The 21,061-nt window shown below is 36.5% G+C and overlaps 2 protein-coding genes across 3 annotated transcripts; one reads left to right on the forward strand and one right to left on the reverse strand.

Annotated features, from left to right (window-relative positions):
• Nucleotides 1-420: 420 nt before the first annotated feature.
• Nucleotides 421-7,065, reverse strand: LOC124541583 (zinc finger protein 681-like). Of its 2 annotated transcripts, none has more exons than XM_047119499.1 (7): nucleotides 6,887-7,065; nucleotides 5,785-6,429; nucleotides 4,846-4,935; nucleotides 3,817-3,921; nucleotides 3,307-3,429; nucleotides 1,790-1,912; nucleotides 421-715 (listed from the first exon to the last, which is right to left on the reverse strand). In XM_047119499.1, the coding sequence occupies exons 1-7, from the start codon at nucleotides 7,001-7,003 to the stop codon at nucleotides 527-529; spliced, it is 1,392 nt and encodes a 463-aa protein (XP_046975455.1). In that variant the 5' UTR covers nucleotides 7,004-7,065; the 3' UTR covers nucleotides 421-526. The 2 variants fall into 2 exon arrangements, with proteins under 2 accessions (XP_046975455.1, XP_046975454.1); XM_047119498.1 differs by having other exon boundaries at nucleotides 3,307-3,441.
• Nucleotides 7,066-7,919: 854 nt separating this feature from the next.
• LOC124541717 (WD repeat-containing protein 74) lies at nucleotides 7,920-20,934 on the forward strand. Its single transcript, XM_047119653.1, has 8 exons — nucleotides 7,920-8,079; nucleotides 8,445-8,599; nucleotides 14,993-15,215; nucleotides 16,337-16,508; nucleotides 17,550-17,639; nucleotides 18,359-18,551; nucleotides 18,847-19,007; nucleotides 20,705-20,934. The coding sequence occupies exons 1-8, from the start codon at nucleotides 8,016-8,018 to the stop codon at nucleotides 20,916-20,918; spliced, it is 1,272 nt and encodes a 423-aa protein (XP_046975609.1). The 5' UTR covers nucleotides 7,920-8,015; the 3' UTR covers nucleotides 20,919-20,934.
• Nucleotides 20,935-21,061: the final 127 nt, after the last annotated feature.

Below are 21,061 nucleotides of genomic sequence, written 5' to 3' on the forward strand. Positions count from 1 at the left end.
GTCATCATCAAAGTTCCAGTAACATCCGATTTTAGATTAGTTTCGACACATCGGACACATGGCTAGTATCAATGATGTTGTAGTAAAAAGATATGTTATTAACGCGCAAAAAGTGAAGACTAGAAAACGTCCTAATTGGGACGTTTGCCTTTAGTCGTTTTACGTAGTAACACGTTATAATACATCATAATTACGTAGTAATACGTTTTGCGCAATTAAAACATCTAGTTATCCGTTTTACTTATTGTTTTTATTTAGCTATCCTTTTTACTTGTAACGAAATGTAAAATAAACGGTCCCCGGCGCGGCACACTTTTTTCTGTTGTTTAGTGTGGGTATAACATATCTGTTTATTAGAATATCATTGTTTACAGCTTACAGTTATCGTTTTACCGCATCTAAACAAGATGCGGTAAAACGATAACTCGTCATCATAAAATGGATGACATCTGATGTTACGGTAACATCCGGTTTTAGATTAGTTTCGATGTATCGGACACATGGCTTGTATGTGGGGAAGTATGAGTCAGGTCTGGTCGAGCTGCGGCACGGGCCCCTTGTAGCGGTGCACGGCGCGCATGTGCTTGACGGCGTAGTGGCGGCAGCTGTATGCGCGCGCGCACACCGCGCACGCCACGCGCGCGCTGCTGTGGCACGCGCGCCGGTGCATGTGCAGACTATTGTTAGCCTTGAACGACGCCGGGCACTGCTCGCACTGACAAAACACGCTATACTTATGACTACAGATTATAATATAGATTTCCTGAGTAACTGCGATCATTCAATGGAGGCGAATCAATTAACACATACCTCGCTGTCTCAATCAGATGACATGGCATTCTGGTGGTAGTATTTAATAGGCTATTTGACTGGTTTTTAAAATCCATTTTATAATATTAAGTAGAAGTTAAGGAACGCAATAAAGTAGATTTTTTTTAATTCTAGTACATATTTTCCGAAAAATATCATATTAAAAATTCCATATTTAAATACCGCGCAAAAACGCTACTTGGACAATATGACGCTGCAATAGAGTGGGTAACGTCACTTTGCTGTATTTTAGTCTGTGGTACATATAGAAGAAAAGCAAAGTTTACAAGAAAGTGACATCATCATAAGCCCGGCCAAGGAGCGTTTTGTGTCACGTGACAAGTTTGAAAATTTGCACTTTTATTTATGGATTTTTGAATAAATTAAGTATTATTTTCTCGTTTCATAAGTAAATAACCATTTTTAAACTCATAATATACACTGATTACATATGCCTATTATTGACGATTCAAAAACGTTTTACTGTGAAGTTTACTTGAATAAAATTGATTTGATTTGATTCTGATAAATCATTTGATATTGACTTCGTGCAACGTAATACTTAACTTACAAAAGACATAACATCTTAGTTCCCGAGGACCATTATCGATCAGCAAGATCATCATCGTCATATATATCCATAATGGAGGAAAAAAATTGTAAAATATTATAATTTGGTATATATTTTATGTCACGGAATTTAGTGCCTCTTCTGGTGGTAAAATTTCACTTCCATCAACATAAACGCAAACAAATCACAGTATCCAAGTACTCGTATGTCTAGCAGAAGCAGGAATAATACAATATTATAAATTTAATATATACTGTTTCCCTCCTCATCACATACATATTAATCTTTCTGTCTTTATGTTTTTGTATTTGATGAGTTTGCGTGATGTGTGTGTGTGTGTGTGTGTGGTGTGTATGCGTGTGTGTGATGCAGTGTATGTACGTGAACGTTAAAGATTTTATCTTCTACCTTGAACTGTTTCTCAGTGCGGTGCGACTGCCTGTGCTGAGCGAGTAGATACGCTGCGTGGAACTTCGCCCCGCAAGTCTCGCACACAAACGGCTTCTCACCACGGTGACGTCTCTCGTGATTCTAGTCAACAACAACAACAACAACAGCCTGTAAATTCCCACTGCTGGGCTAAAGGCCTCCTCTCCTTTTGAGGAGAAGGTTTGGAACATATTCCACCACGCTGTTCCAATGCGGGTTGGTGGAATACACATGTGGCAGAATTTCTATGCAATTTGTCACATGCAGATTTCCTCACGATGTTTTCCTTCACCGCTGAGCACGAAATGAATTATAAAGACAACTTAAGCACATGAATCAGCGGTGCTGATGCACGCGTTCTAACCACTAGGCGATCTCGACTCAAGTAATTTCATATAAATAAATAAATATTGGACAACATCACAAACATAACTCTGATCCCGATGTAAGTAGCTAAAGCACATGTGTTGTGGAAAATCAGAAGTCACGACGGCACCACAAACACTCAGACCAGAGACAACATAGAAAAATAATGAACTCTTTCTATCTTAATCGTCGTGGGATAGCCATGAAAACCGGTCTACACATTACTCGACCTCAGCGGTCGTCAAAATCATAATAATTCATTAATAATTCATATCAATTTTAGACAAAGTACTCAAATGTAAACTTTAGTCATTCTACCGCCAAATAACAGTACTCAGTATTGTCGTGTTCCGGTTTGAAGGGTGAGTAAGCCAGTGTAACTACAGGCACAAAGGACATAACATCTTAGTTCCCAAGGTTGGTGGCGCATTGATGTAAGGAATAGTTAATATTTCTTACAGCGTCATTGTCTATGGGTGATGCTGACCACTTACCATCAGGTGACCCATCTGCTCGTCCGCCATCCTATACCATAAAAAAGTCAGTACGTGTGTCATCGTAAAATTGTAAATAGCGTTAGATTATAATCTATCTCCCGTATTTGTAATCTGTCGAAAGATTGTGAACTTTCAATTGTTCATAATTTAGATTAGGTTAGAATTTTTATAATTCAACTGAAATTTACTTCTATAGATTATAAACTAGCAAATAATAATGCGTTAAATTGAAAACAGTATATTACAGATCACAATCGCGCGAGCCGAGATGGCCCAGTGGTTAGAACGCGTGCATCTTAACCGATGATTGCGGGTTCAAATCCAAGCAAGCACCACTATATATATATGTGCTTAATTTGTGTTTATAATTCATCTTGTGCTCGGCGGTGAAGGAAAACATCGTGAGAAAACCTGCACGTATATAATTTCATCGAAATTCTGCCACATGTGCATTCCACCAACTCGCATTGGAACAGCGTGATGGAATATGTTCAAAACCCTCTCCGTAATGGAAGAGGAGGCCTTATCCCAGCAGTGGGAAATTTACAGGCTGTTACTTTTTTTTACTTTACAATTTTACGGTGACATGTACACGAATTTAATAGTAAAAAGGTTCCATTTATTTATTCATACCCTCATGGCCATCACACCAGCGCTCTGGAAGTCGCAGTAATTGCATTTGAACTTCTCGTAACCATGCTTCGCTCGATAGTGTTCGTGCAGGCGAAGCTTGTTCCCGAAGCGTTTTCCGCAGTGCTGGAATATATACTGTTACCGTACAGCTGGAGTTTAAATGGAATAACTGGGCCTTAAGATACAGGGTTTCTTATTTAGAGGTACAGGGCCTCTTTGATGTATTAACAATAAATATATTTGATTTTGATTTGAAAGTATTAAATATCATATAACTGTTTGATGTTCCGCTAAGAACTAAATAGAAAAGAAAATTAATAGTGCTATTTCATATTAGTGGCGCCCAATGTGGGGCAGCTATTAAAAGCACTGTTATGACAAAACCGGCCCTGTACGTAATGATATTAGATATAAAGCTTACACCGATTGAGAATGAAGATTATACTATATAGTACTAACTAGAAACCCAGTAATTACTTAATTAAACCTAAATAACTAATGCTAACGTACCTCGCAAACGGGTCCCAAGCCGGCGTGTTTGACCGCCTTGTGCATTCTCAGGCTCGCCTTCTGCATCTTTTTATGGCACACATCACACTCAGTGAGTTCGCGACTCTAAAAGAAATTACGTATATTTTAATGACAATTAATTTGTTTACAGTCTTTTCTAAAATTAAAAAATAGAGTGTTATAAATACCCAACAGCGGGGCAGTATCCTTTGCTAATTTACAGCCTTCTGCTGCAATTTCTAGATATAATTCTTTCACACTGCTTAAATGCAAACTGCAAAATGCAGATATTATACAGGATAATTAAACAACAACAACAGCCTGTAAATTTCCCACAGCTGGGAATTTTCCACAACAGTGTTCCAACACGGATTGGTGAAATAACCATGTGGCAGAATTTCTATGAAATTAGACATACATAGGTTCCCTTCACCGCCGAGCTCGAGATAAATAGTAAACACAAATTAAGCACATGAAAATTCAGTGTTGCTTACTTGGGTTTGAAGACGCAATCATCGGTTAAGATGCACGCGTTCTAACTAATCGATCTCGAATTTCACTACACAGGTAAATTTCCTCAAGGTGTATTTCTTAACTATCCAACACGAGACAACAACAACGGCCTGTAAATTCCCACTGCTGAGCTATAGGCCACCTCTCCCTTTGAGGAGGTTTGGAACATATTCCACCACGCTGTTCCAATGCGGGTTGGTGGAATTCACATGTGGCAGAATTTCTATGAAATTTGTCACATGCAGGTTTTCTCACGATGTTTTCCTTCACCGCCGAGCTCGAGATGAATTGTAAACACAAATTAAGCACATGAAGATTCAGCGGTACTTGCTGGGGTTTGAACCCAAAACAATCATAGGTTAAGATGCACGCGTTCTAACCCCAGTGTCAAATCTTAACCGAGTGCACCTTAGCCATCTCGAATTTTACTAGACAGGCAAATTTCCTCATGGCATATTCCTTCATTATTCAACACGAGAAAAATTAACAAACAAATAATTCGTTAAAATGACTCACCGATTCACACGTCCTGCGTCTCTTCTTAACGTTGCAGTTCGTTACATGCTTGACTAACAACTCTTTGCTGTTGAACTCCTTTTTACAATACTGCAATACAATGTATACAATACAGTTCGTACTCTTCGCAATTGCGGAAAATTAATAAATCCTCTTTTAAGCTGTTAAAATTCCGCAATTACATTTACAATTAGTAAAAGTTATGAAATAAGTACTTGAGACTTAAGTATAATATTTGGCAGTACGTCAAAAGTCTCAGACTGAGTGGGGAATACGCTCGAACTCTGAAGTAATAATTAGTGTACAATCGATTTTTTAGTTAAACAAGTAACTCATTAGTGATAACAAAGTAGGGCTAAGGTAAGTAGGGTAAGTTGTAGGGCTTTGTACAAGCCCGCCTGGGTAGGTACCGCCCACTCATCAGATATTCTACCGCTAAACAACAGTACGCAGTGTTGTTCTGTTCCGGTTTGAAGGTGAGTTAGCCAGTGTAACTACAGACAAGGGACATAGCATCTTAGTTCCCAAGGTTGGTGGTACTTTGACGATTTAAAGAATAGTTAATGTTTCTTACAGCGTCATTATCTATGGGTGATGGTGACCACTTACCATCAGGTGGCACATATGCTCGTCCGCCAAGCTATACCATAAAAAAAAAAATTTACTTCATTATTTTCCACTAGTTGTTGCCTTTGGTTTCGCTCTCGTTGCAGAGATTTGGTTGTCATGTGTTAGGCAAAAAAGTAGCTTGGAGTTCAAATTTGTTTCATACCAAATATCCTCAAATTCAGTTCAGAGGTTTGGTAGTGAAAGAGCGACAGACAGAGAGAGTTACTTTCACATTTATAATATTACTATACATTTGTTTATCTAGTTAATTCATCCTCCATTTTCAAAACTAATAAGTAATTAAAAAAGTAAATCACTATAAATACTCACTCTGCATTTAAAGTTGTCAGTACCATGTATAGATGTTAAGTGCCGATTCAAATTATCCTTCAAGATGTAATCATTGCAGAGTTCGCATTTAATCCTGGTATTATCAGCACCGGGGTGGTGCCTCGCCATGTGCATGGTAAAACTTCTCCTGGATAGGTTCTTCTGACATAACTTGCAAGTTATCCTGGAAGTTTTATCGTTATAATCATATAAAACACTTTCTTGTTCCGTGCTGATGTCTTTTTTGTCCGTTTCAGTAATTTTCTGTGAATCTTGTGCGATTGAATTGTCTGTTAATAATATTAAAGGCATGTCATCTTCATCATCTGATTCAAAGTCTTCAATTTTAACCTCAACTTCCTTAAATATATCAATATTTGGTAATTTATTTTTAATATTCTGTAGTGTATTTTGATTATTGTCATTAATCAATTCAGGCTTATTTTCTATGTGTAAAGTTTTTGGTTTTTTATCATCATTATCTGTAACAATGATTTCAACGTCTATTTTGTGTTCATTGTCTCTCTTGATAGCTAGAAGCACTGTTTCAGCATCTTTACATTTTTTTCTAAAGTCTATATTACTTTGAACACACTTTAAGCAATATATACACATTTTTTGAGGAAGACCATCATTAATTTGCATCTGAAATTATCAGGAAATTATTTAACGTAAGAGAAAGATGGAGATAAGAATTATATGTAAGTGAAATATGTATTGTAATGCAAAGTTCTTCATTTAAGGTGTTATGTACATTATTGAGTCCACTAATGACAGGACTCATTAAATTATTTTCAAGAGGATCAAAATTGTCGTTAATCAGAGAAATTTTAGCATTCCATTTAATTTATTTTATTTGCCAATTTTCCGGATAGTCGTGAATTATACAGTAACTATGATAAATTCTTATTTATTTATAGTTAAGGGCTCAATGTTAATAATTAATTTGTAATAATATAAATAAGGACATAGTATCTTGGTTTAATGTTTTACCATTTGAGCTAAGCTGTAAATCACAGACAATTTAGATTTTTTTAAATGTAATTTTTCCAAATACTGTTTTAATAAAAATCAATATTCAAAAATGCTTATGATATCTCACCTTCACACCTGTTGCTGCGAAAAGTGTTTGTACATCGATGGTTTCATCTTTATTGGTAAATATCGGACTTAGGTCGTTTTTACCGAAACAAGTTCTACAAATACTATTAAAATCCATTTGTTTTAATTTATATTATTATCCAAATTGTTATGACGCAAATTATGTTATAATCTTCAAAATATTGACTATAGGAGTCGTTACACTTATGTAAACATAGAAAACATAAATAAAAAACAGTTTTAAGATATCGAAATTAACTTTATTATTCTCTCCACGAATGAAATTAATATTAAATATAATATTAGGAAAGGGGTTAATTAATAAATAGTGGTCTGGTGATTCTTTTAAGTTCAAATTGTTAACATAGTAAAAACTATATTGACAATACTTATAAAAACACACATAGTATGTTGCTTTTGTATTGTTAAATTTGACGTCTAATCAAAACTAATAAATATGAGGCTGACCGTTGAACGGAACGTTAAAATATCCATATTGGTTAAATGACTTATTTCGGTATTATTATTTTTTTTTAAATCAATATCTATATTTTAATTAATTAATTATAATAATTTTAAAAATTAGTATTTCATAACTTGGTACATTGCACAACATATGGAAATAAAGCATAAGCAAATGTAACAATTAAAACCGAATATTTAAACGATACAAGACAATGCGTTGAAAATAATTTGTTTTTGCTAATTTTAATATAAAATCTAAATAACAAAAATTTTTTTTTAAATAAACATTACTAATTTGTCATACGTATTGGAACGTAAAAAACAAATCGGTTTCACGGAGTGATTATTAATAATTTTATATATAACTTACAAAGTACATGAATTTAAAATTTTGACAAAATATATAAACACAATCATTTTAAAGTACATGTTTTTATAAAATTCAATGATTTTATTGTAAGAAAATTAAACTCTGTTTTTTTTTATATATTATCAGTGCCAAAAGAAGGTAGTATGCGTGAATTGATAATAAAAGTCAATGTCTCGTTTCATTTCAATGAACTGTCACAGTGACAATGCATGAGTTTCACGTGTTTTTGAATGAAAATTGTGTACATTTATTAAATAAATTGTTTTAAAATACTATGTGATTATCGCACATCAAAATGGTTATCACAGAAGACAAAGAAGTTGATATATTCGTAGCTAGTAAAATAGGATCTTTCAAACGTAAGTTATCATAGCTAGTGTTTTATTTATTCCAATGTTATTATAAACTGTTATATACTTTTATATAAATAAAATATGATTATATTTTTGAATAAAAATCGGCATTTTTTTAAGAAAATAACCTAATTATTCTCTTTCTTTTTTTGGCGCCTATTAAAAAAGTTTTTGATTTAAATAAAAGCTTAACTGGAAATTGGAGGTAGGACTCTTTGATGCTTGCTTTATACTAAATTTTATCAAATTCAGGCAGAGTTACTTTCGCAATTTATAATATAAGAATAGATTATTAAAAATATTATTAATAATATTGATCCCAGTAATAAATAATGATCCCAAAATCAGTAATAAATCATTCTTTCTTTTAGATATAAAATACCACACAGACTCAACAAAAAACAACAAGAAATGCATAGAGAACTTGGTTGAAATTAAAAGCTTACAGAAAGACGATGCAATAACCTCCATGGTATGGGGGAATGAGGAACAAACACAAATATTAATCGGAAAGAAAAACCAACAGGTAATCAAAGAACCAAACTTTCATATTTACATTACCTTAGGTCAAACAGTCTTGCTACTTTAAAAGACAGTATTACTAGACACCGTATTTAAGTAATTATTAAGATATCTTTAACTCAAAATCAACATATACTTAGTTCGAGTAGGCTGTTACAAGCATTTTTGAATCGTGATTTAACAATTATATTTAGTAACACTGCCACTGGTTCGAAATGCATATTCTACTGATAAGTAAAGTAAGAGAAAACTAAAATCAAAACACATTTCATTCCGGTAGACAAAATTTTAGTCATCATTTTACATGATTATATGCAGTATTATTGTTTATAAAAAATACATTGGTGAAAAAGGCATATTATTCGATACAAGATTTTGTAGATGATAAAAAAGCATGGAATTAATACCTGTTGACTTCTAAGCAGGATACATAACATACATATATAATTGTATATAACTAATATGATTGTATTTTTTAAATGTTTAAAAGTACTGATTTTCTTGTTGGTTCTTCTCGGTAGGATCTACTTTCCAAACCGGTGTTAGCTAATTGTTAAATGACAATTCAAAAGTGCTTGTAAAAGCCCCCTTGAATAAAGTTTATTTTGATTTTGAGTCAAAGCTATCATCAATTTCGAATGTTCCAGCAAAAAACTCAGTAGTTACTCAACTCCAGCATGTAGTTACATATAGTATGACACAAACTAGATGTAGCATCGGAAAACGCAATGGAATGAAATTAAAACCGATTACTGCCGATTTATACAACCAATAGAAATAGCTCCATATCGCACTATACGACGCTATTCGTCGCTATAGATTCCCGCCTCAGAGAGAGCAAGTGCATGTAAATCCACATGTCAAATTGACGAATATATTAGGTCATATGATATTACAAGTTATTATGTTTGTGCAAAGATCATATTCGCATGAGAAATAAATATTGATAATTTGGTATAGCATACTCAATTCGGATGTGATCGGTTTTACGAATTTTGCCGATGTGACATCTAAATTGTGTCGTACTATAGATGTTTATATAATAGTTTAACTATTACTTATTCTGCATGGAAATCAATATACACAAACTAAACACCAATATATTATTAATTAAAGGGTTTTTTTTTATTCCAAAAAGTGTTAAACCTATTATACTGTATCATCCAAACCAAACTATGCCCTAAGCGATTATTTAAAGGGTGGGTAGTTAAATATCTAGGTTTGTGCTAACACCCACTAACTCAAGTATACTAAGTAATATAATTTTACATGGTAATAGTTTTGTGCAAGCATGTCTTGGCAGTGGCGGCCTCGCGGTGCAAAGGGCCTCGCGCCCGAAATTTGAAAAAAAATCCAAGTGCCTCGTAAACTCTTGCCCATATTAAGATTCGATCTTGAGCCGCCACTGGTAACATACACTCACGGCCTCGCAGTGCAAAGGGTCTTGCGACATTTGAAAAAGTACATAAAACATTGGGATCAGAGTACTGTAAAAAAAAAGAAAAGCCTCGCAAACTGTTTCTTGCCCACATTAAGATTCGATCTTGCGCCGCCACTGTGTCTTGGTATGTATCACCCAATCATCAGACATTCTATCCACAAATATCAATCAAATCATATATATAACGGCACATTGCCGTTATCATTATTTTTGGTACCCATATGTGGCTGCCGAGCGATCGTGGGTTGTCGGGCGAAGATAATTAAAATCACGTGTATGAGATTGTTTTACAATATCCAATAATTATTACAACGAAATATTATCAGTAATACAAACAACTCAGGTAATGACGCACCACCAGGCACGTTTTGTTTCTGCGAGATGCAAATGGATTGTTTTCCGTTTGACTTCGCTTACACAAGAGACTGAAGTCAGAGCGAAGAGCCGTCAGAACCGCCATAATTTGAAAAAGGTTGCTATCCGATGTTATTATCGCTTTTGACGTTTCTTGACGCTCTTAAAATACAGTGGCGCCGTCATATATTTATTACCGTTTATAAATCAAAAGGGCCCTGTACTGTACTGCACCCTAAAACTAGGAGCCCCCGTATCTTAGGCGCCAGGTACTTCCCAAGCAGTGTTTGCATCAATTAGACTAATTTATTAAGTTTTAATTTCCTGGTGGTGTTCCTCAATAAATATTAGAGATAGATTTTTGAATTAAACAAAATAATCTGGGAAAAAGAAACATACTTCCTTTATTTAGTTAGTCATAGTATCACACAATAGTAAATTAATGTAACACAATGAAAATGAATGAATTAGTCAATGATATTCTAATAAACAGATATGTTATATCCATATTAAACAACAGAAAAAAGTGTGCCGCACCGGGGACCGTTTATTTTACATTTCGTTACAAGAAGAAAGGATAGCTTGATGAAAACAATAAGAAAAAGGGACAACTAGACGTTTTAATTACGTAAAACGTATTGCTACGTAATTATGATGTATTATAACGTATTACTACGTAAAACGACTAAAGGCAAACGTACCAATTAGGACGTTTTCTAGCAGGGGCGTAGCTACCGCCGTATCTGCCGTATCAATTATACGGGGCCCCCGGGCCACGGGGCCCCCAACTAGCGTAAGCAAAAATTATTAAATCATCCCAACTTCTTTTTTTTATTTCACAAATGACAAAATTAAAAAAAAAAAACAATTTCTCTTATTCCCGCGTAATGGCCTCTACACACTGTGCTGTGACGAGCGATATCTAATGAGAGCTCTGCTGCTGAAGCAAAGTTTGTTGTTGTAGATGTTTTTTTTAGTTTTTTGTTTTTAAGATATTTTTGAGGAAAAAAGCAATAAAGAAATCGTTTTCCAGTCCGCATTTTTAAATTTGGACCGATAATTATTGTTTAAATACTGAAAATTTTCCAGTGTTTAATTTCTTTTATAAATCAGAAGATAAAAGTTAATTTAATAGATTTAAATGATACTTTTTTAAAATAAATATTTGAAGTTGCATTTTTGACAAATTTTGAAAAAAAACTAAACAACGTGATAACTCAAAAACGGTTCACTTTTGCATGATGCATATGGGGGTTAAAAACATTGCAAATAATCACCCCTATCACCTCCTAACGAAAATACGTTGAATTACCAATAACCCTGTATGTTTTATTGAGTAACTCCTGGAAGACTGCTTTGGTGCATCCGATCCCTAAAAAGGGCAACTGCCCAGACCCGTCCGATTAATTATAGGCCTATAGCCATCACCTTCTTGTTCTCATTTTCGTCGGGGGCGTTCAGCCGATGATCTTCTAGATTACCTTACTCATAGATGGCCAGAAGCAGTTGAGAGCAAGGAGGGGGCATTAGCGCATAATTTCAACGGGTTTCTGGGATATTAAGCTTTATGGTAGATCGGAGCATTAAATTCGTTATACATGGTGAATGCTCTGATTTAAAATTCGTTAATGCTGATGTTCGACAAGGTTGCTATCTATCACCCACTCGGATTCTTCTACATATCAATGACTACTGTAACATTCATTGCTATGAAGATGACAGTGCCGTAGACACCGTAGGTGGCCGGTGTATGAGACACCGGCCACCGGCTGGAGAACGCCGGAACAAACTTGTGTGTGAAATCGAGTCTTCATTATACAAATTCTCGGACTGGGGCCGGCTAATCTTAGTCCAAATATGATTGATTTATTACTCTATTAACATATCTGATGGCGGGGAAGTAGCTCCCTGCCTTCACCGGTTCACTTAGTAGCTACGGACCTTCGGCTAAACTTCCATTCAACCCCAAAAAGACAAAAATTTGCGCGTTTACTGCTAAAAAATTTGCCAATTGTCGTATCTCCACGATTTCAGAAGTTTCCTATAGCCGCCACAGCTAGTATCGGAATACTTGACGTGGATAATTCAAGCATGTTTCGGTCAGTCCGCGGTCAACTGGAAGGCAAAGCCAAATTGGCTTCAAAAAATCTCGGTGTCCTTAGCAAGTCAAGACAGGATTTCACGTCGGCCCATCGCCTATACAAGACGCAAAATCGACCCCACATGGATTACTGTTCTCACCTCTGGGCGGATGCTCCCCATTACCAGCTCCTTCCATTTGACCGTATTCAACGCAGAGCGGCTGGAATTATATAGACTATCAAGCCTTTTCAGACCTGCTTGATTCTTTGGATTTGCGTAGCGATGTTGGATCACTGTGCACCTCCTACCGAATTTTCCACGGGAAATATTCCGAGGATTTATTCAGATTTCACCTTCGGACATCTCGTTAAAATTCAAAGCTTCACACGCACCACCTTGATGTTTAAAAATCCACATCAGCGCGATTTTTAAGGCAATTTCTACCTTGCACAACAAGTCTGTTGAACTAACTTTCGCCGACGGTTTTTCAAAACCAATACGACTTCGGAATCTTAAAAAAAAAACGTACTCCTTCCTTAAAGGCCGGCAACGCACTTGCAAGTTCCCCAGTGTTGTAGATATCCATGGGCGGTGGTAATCACTCTCCATCAGGTGAGCCTCCTGCTCGTTTGCCCCGTTTAACATAAAATGTCTTAGGTTGTCTTTTGAATACATTTGTATAAATTATGTATGATTTTAATATATGTATGCTTAATTTAAAATAAACCTGTAGCTTTTTTTCTGGAGCTCGAAAAGTTAAAATTGTTGTACAACGGGCGGACAGTACGGGGCTTATTAGCCATCTCTTCCAGACAACCCAATCAGAGGGAGATTTTAAAACCATCGGCGTACGCGGTGCAGTCATAAACTTACATACAAATATTTACACACTAATACATACTTAGATAATAAAATAATATATAATACTTAGATACTAATAGATAATAAAATGGTATAAAAATACATAAAATTATACAACATAAAATTAAACATAATAAATTTTATAAAAAGGTAATTAATTAAAGTCGTTTAAATTATTGTTTAGGTAATAGTTTTTAATGGCTCTTTTGAAAGCTGAATTTGATGGAGTCTTTTTATGTTTACTGGAAGGGAATTCCATAACCTTATAGCCTGTACCTACCTATACAGGAAACGAATTGTTTAAGAATATTTCTCGGGAGAACGTCGAAGAAAACCGGAATAAACTTGTGTCTGAAATCGAGTCTTCGTTAAACGAAGTCTCGAACTGGGGCCAGCTAGTTCATTTCAACCCCAAAAAGATGCAAGTTTGTGCTTTAACCGCTAATTTGCCGTATCTCCACGATTTGAGAACACACCGATTGCCGCTACAGAAGGCAAAGCCAAATTGGCTTCAAAAAATCTCGGTGTGCTCAGCAAGGCGAGACAGTATTTTACATCGGCCCATCGTCTTAAACTTTACAAGGCGCAAATTTGGCCTCACATAGAGTACTGCTCTCACCTCTAGGCGATTGCTCTCCAGTATCAGTTCCTTCCATTTGACCGTATCCAACGTAGAGCGGCTCGAGTTTTCGACAATCATGCCCTTTCTGATCTCCTTGATTCTTTTGGCTTTGAGCAGAGATGTTGGATCACTCTGCATCTTCTACCGAATTTTTCACTGGGAATGTTCCGAGGAATTGTTCGAATTAATGCTGCTGACTTTTACCTTCGGACATCTCGTCAAAGTTTCATCAAATTTTTATTTGCCAAAAAAAAGGAAGGTGAGTGTGTATGTATTTGATTTCAATTGTTTATAAAAATTTTGGAAAAAGTTACAGACAGATAATTATGATGAATAAATATTTCTATTAATTTTATGCATTTTTTTTTGTGAGAAATCTTTACCCTTCCTAAGGGCCCCCAAACAAATTTTTATACGGGGCCCCGCTAAGGCACGCTACGCTTCTGTTTTCTAGTCATCACTTTTTGCGCGTTAATAACATATCTGTTTACTACAACATCATTGGAATTAGTACTCATACTGCACTAAGGGAAAATAATGATGAATAAATACTAATTTCTTTGCATTGAGAGTGTAGCAGTTTTTTCATCACAAGGCCAGTTCCAAAAAAATGTCTTTATGATTTTTCTTCACGGATAGCCAGATAGGCGGCCGGATCTCCGGCTATCCGGCCACACGGTTTTTATTTTATGGAATAGGTTGGCGGACGAGCATATGAGCCACCTGATGATACGTGGTCACCATTACCCATAGACAATGACGCTGTAAGAAATATTAACTATTCCTTACATCGTCAATGCGCCACCAACCTTGGCAACTAAGATGCCATGTGCCTTGTGCCTGTAGTTACACTGGCTCACTCACCCTTCAAACCGGAACACAATAATACTGCGTACTGTTGTTTAGCGGTAGAATATAGAATATCTCATGAGTGGGTGGTACCTACCCAGGCGGGTTTGCACAAAGCCCTACCACCAAGCAAAACCGGTCGGCCATCGCATCAATTTCATCTCTAATAAATATATTTCAACCCACAGGTACAAGTATACGATACAATCCAAGGCTTCACAAAGTCATACACAGCTGATTTTGGAACCGGTGACATAGTTGGACTTGGTAAGCACAACAGACGTCTGCTGGCGGCTCTGTCCAGTGGAGTGGTGCAAATATGGAGTAAGAAGGAGAATGTGGTGGTCAATACTGGTGGTAAGCTGGATAAGATGAGAGTGTGTGACCAAGACACCACCTTGTTCGCTACTGGTGAGTACTATATCGTATTGTTTGGAAGAAAAAAAAATTACCTGTTGCCTGTAAAGTCGTTATACGGGCGAAAGTTTTACGTGACAACGACTTTGAGTGGTAAAATGATTTTAATGTGAATATTCATTCGTATAGTAGGATGAAGGATGAAATAATAGTAACAATTTAAAACATTTATTTATACAAATAATTATATTTAAAACATTAATTTATACAAAGAATCTCGCACTGAATTTTGTCTGTCTCTCTCGCTCTTAGGCGGGCTAACCACGCCCGAGTGGAAGGGCCGCGTGCCTCTCACGCGCTCTCATTGTGAGCGCATAACGTGAGCGGAGCGTAACGCAGTTTCTTGAAGTGTCTCCCGGCAAACCAATTTATAAGACGTCACGTCAAAAGGGAGCCCTTTTTTTCTTCCTATTATACTGTATAAGCAATGCATTCATGAGAAAAAGCATTGTATTATGTAGATGATAAAAAAGCTTGGAGTTAATATTTGTTGATTTCAAGGCAGGATGTATTATATACATTATGCATGTAATCAATCAAAAATCACTATCAATTTTGTGTATAATACATAGAAAATTTAGTAAAAAAAAAGATTAATTCTTTCTTTCTTTATTTTGTTAATATCATAATCAAATTCAACTACATGCATACACACACGAGAAAACACATATAAAAATTGTAAGTTGTGGATTATTAGTAAAGTTATTATGATAATTATTGGTATACATCATGATGAATATAAGGACATATATTAAATACCTACGCTTTCCATTATACAGGAATAGCATAACTACGTCACCATTAATTTAGATACTCGGAAGTAACTAGTACCTATAGTACAGGCGCGGCCTAGTTTAGGTACTAGAGTAACGTGTACCACTTAAAAAAAAAAACAAATAAATAAAAAAAATAATAATAATTCTGTAGTATATTTAGTGTCAGTATTGCAACCGTGCAAAGCCGAGCGGGTCTCTTGTGTTGAAAGAGTAACTACTGACTTTCTTGTCAGTTCTTCTCGATAGCTTTCTCAAATATAGTCTGTTAAATGACGATTAAAAAGTGCTCGAATAAAGTGTATTTTGACTTTGATTAAATTATATCAATTAATCGTTAAGGCGGTGAAGAGAACGACCTCAAAGTTTGGCGGATAGGAGAGCAGGCTCCTCTGTTCAGCGCTAAAAACCTGCCCCATGACTGGCTGCAACTCAGGCAGCCAGTGTGGGTCTCGGACCTGACCTTCCTCAGCCCGGAGGTATTGGCTGTGTGCTCGAGACATGGTTATGTTAGGTGAGTCTATTGATAACCATAAGTGCTGACGTATGTAACTGAACGGTAAGGAATCTCATGCTACACCAATAACAATCTATAGAAGATTTAAAATACCGCGAAATAGATTATAGATATTTGAAATTTTACGGTGAAGTACACTTGGTGGTAGGGCTTTGTGCAAGCCCGTCTGGGTAGGTACCCACTCATCAGTTATTCTACCGCCAAATAATAGTACTCAGTATTGCTGTGTTCCGGTTTGAAGGGTGAGTGAGCCAGTGCAACTACAGGCACAAGGAACATAACATCTTAGTAAGGTTGGTGGCGCATTGACGATGTGAGGAATAGTTAATATTTCTTACAGCGTCATTGTCTATGGGTGATGGTGACCACTTACCATCAGGTGGCCCATATGCTCGTCCGCCAACCTATACCATAAAAAAAAGTAATATGGCGGATGCCGGGTGGGGGGGTGTCACACAACGTTCAACCAATCAGCGCGCGACATGCATACGTTCTTCGCCAGTTAACAATTGCAATCATGTCCATTATGATGACACCGCAGTTTTTGGATTTCTATTAAAAAAAAATATGCCCAGTATATGCTATGATGTGCCGCTTGAAAAAAAAGTAGAAAAAGTGAAGTAACAGCCTGTAAATTTCCCACAGCTGGGATAAGGCCTCCTCTTCCATTAAGGAGAGGGTTTGGAAGATATTCCACCCACTGTTCTAATGCGGGTTGGTGGAATGCACATGTGGCAGAATTTCTATGAAATTTGTCACATGCAGGTTTCCTCACGATGTTTTCCTTCACTGCTGAGCACGAGATGAATTATAAACACAAATTAAGCACATAATGGACATAATATGCAATCATATTTCACGGTTCACTATATTTCGACGAACGAATTTTGTAATCTTACGGTGACATATACATTTCATAATCTTTTTTTATCTGTAGACTGTAGATTCCTTTAAGAGTTTGTCATGTCCAGTAATTATTCCATGTTTGTCCTATCCTTTATTAATATATAGATTATATATTATTTGTGCCAACTGCAGGTTGTACGACACGAGATCACAAAGGCGGCCTGTGTGCAACGTGGAATTCCAGATGGCTGCAACTTGCATGGCACCCGCCTTCGATGACCGGTGAGTTATACCCAACAACAATAACAGCCTGTATATTTCCCACAGCTGGGCTAAGGCCTTTGAGGAGAAGGATTGTAACATATTCTACCACGCTGTTACAATGCGGAATGGTGGAAATTAGACACAAGCAAGTTTCCTCACGAGATGAATTATAAGCCCAAATTAAGCACATGAATCTTCAGTGGTCCTTGCCTGAGTTTGAACCCGCAATGATCGATTAAGATGCACGCGGAGTTATACCCATTAGTTCATAATTATTCAAGATAGGATTATTTTTCAAACCTTATAAATGCCATCGATTCTTACTTGTTAAGACTTTAATTAGGACCTGACTGAGATCGCCAGTGTTACAGGTGGTGTTTTGGTGATGATAGGAATGGTTAATATTACAGCGCCATTTTCTATGGGTAGTCGACCACTTACCATCAGATGGCCCTTTTGCTCGCCTAACTATATCATGAAATTTGACGACCTCCGTGGTCGAGTGGTGTGTACACCGGTTTTCATGGGTACGCCACTCCGAGGTCCCGGGTTCGATTCCCGGCCGATTCAATGTAGATTATCATTAGTTTTCTATGTTGTCTCGGGTCTGGGTGTTTGTGGTATCGTTACTTCTGATCTTCCATAACACGAGTGCTTTAGCTACTCACATTGGGATCAGAGTAATGTATGTGATGTTGTCTCATGGTTATGTTGTCTCAACTTATATGTATTTTTAGACATGTCCTGGTGGGATTCGGTCGTGGCCAGCTCCAACAAGTGGACCTCAGGAGGGGGAAGCCGGACAAGGCGTACAAGGGCGCGGTGGGGGCGGTGTCCAGCGTGGTGGCGGCGGGGGGAAGGGTCATCAGCACCAGCCTGGACAGACATCTGCGGGTACACCAGGGAGACAGCAAGGAGTTACTGTATAAGGTACGAGTAATGAATCGACTGTTACTGACTTCGTAGACTATACCATAGACACGAAGGCCTACCGCCACCGCTGAGCACGATATGAATTATAAAGACAAATTAAGCACATGAATCAGCGGTGCTCTCCTGGGTTTGAACCCGCAACCATCGGTTAAGACGCACGCGTTCTAACCACTGGGCCATCTCGACTCTACGTGACAAACAACCCCCTAAAACACATAATAATGCCACAAGACCAACCCCTACCCCCACTCTACCAGCTTAACTAACAAAATCGATAAAATCCAATTTCCAGCAATACATGACATCTAAGTTGGCGTGCGTGCTGGTCCAAACCGCGACCACGACGCCTCTCAAGAGAGAGGACCCAGAGGTCAAAGAGGAGGATCAGATCGAAGGCGCGGAGGTGAAGGAGGAAGATATGGATGATATCTTCGAAAATATGGAAACTATTGGGTGAGTGTTAAAATGACGATTTATTTTGTGATTACATCAAAACATAAGGCTTATATCATATTAAATATTGGACTTATTGGTTTCTATTATGTGTAAGTATTTAATTCCACAGGTAATTTTAACTTTGCCTAATAACAAATTTTAAAGCTTATGTCAATAATATATAAAAAAATTACTTTACTGATATATTCTGTATTCAAAATTAAATTTAAGAGTATCTACTGATATGCTTACTGGTTTTTCTCGGAGACATCTATTTTTTGTACCAGTTTTAGCTTGACTTTTAACAGTAACATGATAACAAAAAGTGCTTTTATGAGCTTACTTAAATAAATAATACTTTGATCTTGAACCCGACACGAACCTCCCCTCATCTTATCAATTTAAATAGGTAGTTAATTTAAAATAACAAAACAATTAAGTAATCTAAATTACTCCTTATTAAGGTTATCTGCCAGTGAAGGCTCATCAAAATCGGTTCAGCCGATCCATATATTAGCCAGATCATACAGATAATAGTTGAAATAAAAAAAAACCGGTCAAGTGCGACTCGGACTCTCACACCAAGGGTTCCGTACATTATCTATAAAAATGAACAAAAAAAATATGTTCTCCCACACATTCCACCTGCAAATGTAAGTTGGTACGCACAATATTGAGTGATTTACCATGTAATTTTAATATCATGGACTTCTTATAGGTTTTCCTATAATCTATAAGGAGAAAACTAATTTCTGTATTTTTTTCAAAATTTTAGGTTCAGTAGTTTCGTAGATTAGAGGGGGGGTGAATGGTCAATTTTCGTCTATTTTCTTGAATAACTTGGAAACTATTTATTTTAAAATTTAAAAAAGAAAATACATTTAAGATCTTCTCAACAAGACCTTTCGTTTGATATGCCACACGATGCAGTTTTCAGAATTTTTTTTTTTAATTTTCCCCTTCCCCCCCAAAAATGACCCCCCATATATAGATTTCATCTGCTCACGTCACACCTCTGTATTTGGGTTACAGGAATTGATATGTGTACCAAATTTCAACTTAATCGGTCTAATAGATTCGGAGATAATTGACTGTAAGCGACGGACGGACAGACACACGAGTGATCCTATAAGGGTTCCGTTTTTGTATTCAGACATACGGAACTCTAAAAATGTTATTTTGGCATATACACTATGTATATGCATATGCTTTAATAAAAATCTGTTATTAAGCGAACTTCTTTTAATATTACAAACAGATACTTCAATTTTATCATATGTCTAGATATTATTAAACTTGCTACAGTAACAGTGCAGTGTTCAAGATTAAAACCATATGGTGGTCCAACTATTCAAAAATTATGTTTTTTATGGTATAGGTTGGCGGACAAGCATATGGGCCACCTAATGGTAAGTGGTCACCATCACCCATAGACAATGACGCTGTAAGAAATATTAACCATTCCTTACATCGTCTCTGTGCCACCAACCTTGGGAACTAAGATGTTATGTCCCTTGTGCCTGTAGTTACACTGGCTCACTCACCCTCCAAGCCGGAACACGACAATACCGAGTACTGTTGTTTGGCTATAGAATAACTGATGTGTGGGTGGTACCTACCCAGACGGGCTTGTACAAAGCCCTACGACCAAGTAATTTAAATTCTAAAATTTAATTATTAAATTCCTAACTAATCATTAAATTTAATACTTACAGTGAAAAACCAAGTTTGAAAAGAAATAGAGACACTGGCATAGCAGAACCAAAGAAGATGAAACCGTCGACAGAGGGCAGCACTGTAGACATAGAGGACAACGAGGACCCTGAGGAGGCGATAGTGAAACTCCTCCGGAGCACAGAGAAGCAGAAGAAGAGAATGGAAAAGAAGAAACGAGAGAAGAAGGCAAAGAGCGTGTTTCATAATGCTTAGAATAAATATCTGTTACTAAAAATTGTTGTTATTTATTTCGTACTGAAATATTAGTGAAAGAAATCAAATCAAAATATACTTTTTTTGAGTAGACTTATACAAGCGCTTTTGAATCGTCATTTAACAACTATTTTAAGTGAAGC

The sequence above is a fragment of the Vanessa cardui genome, chromosome 28, assembly GCF_905220365.1.
Source record: "Vanessa cardui chromosome 28, ilVanCard2.1, whole genome shotgun sequence".
Lineage (NCBI taxonomy): Eukaryota > Metazoa > Arthropoda > Insecta > Lepidoptera > Nymphalidae > Vanessa > Vanessa cardui.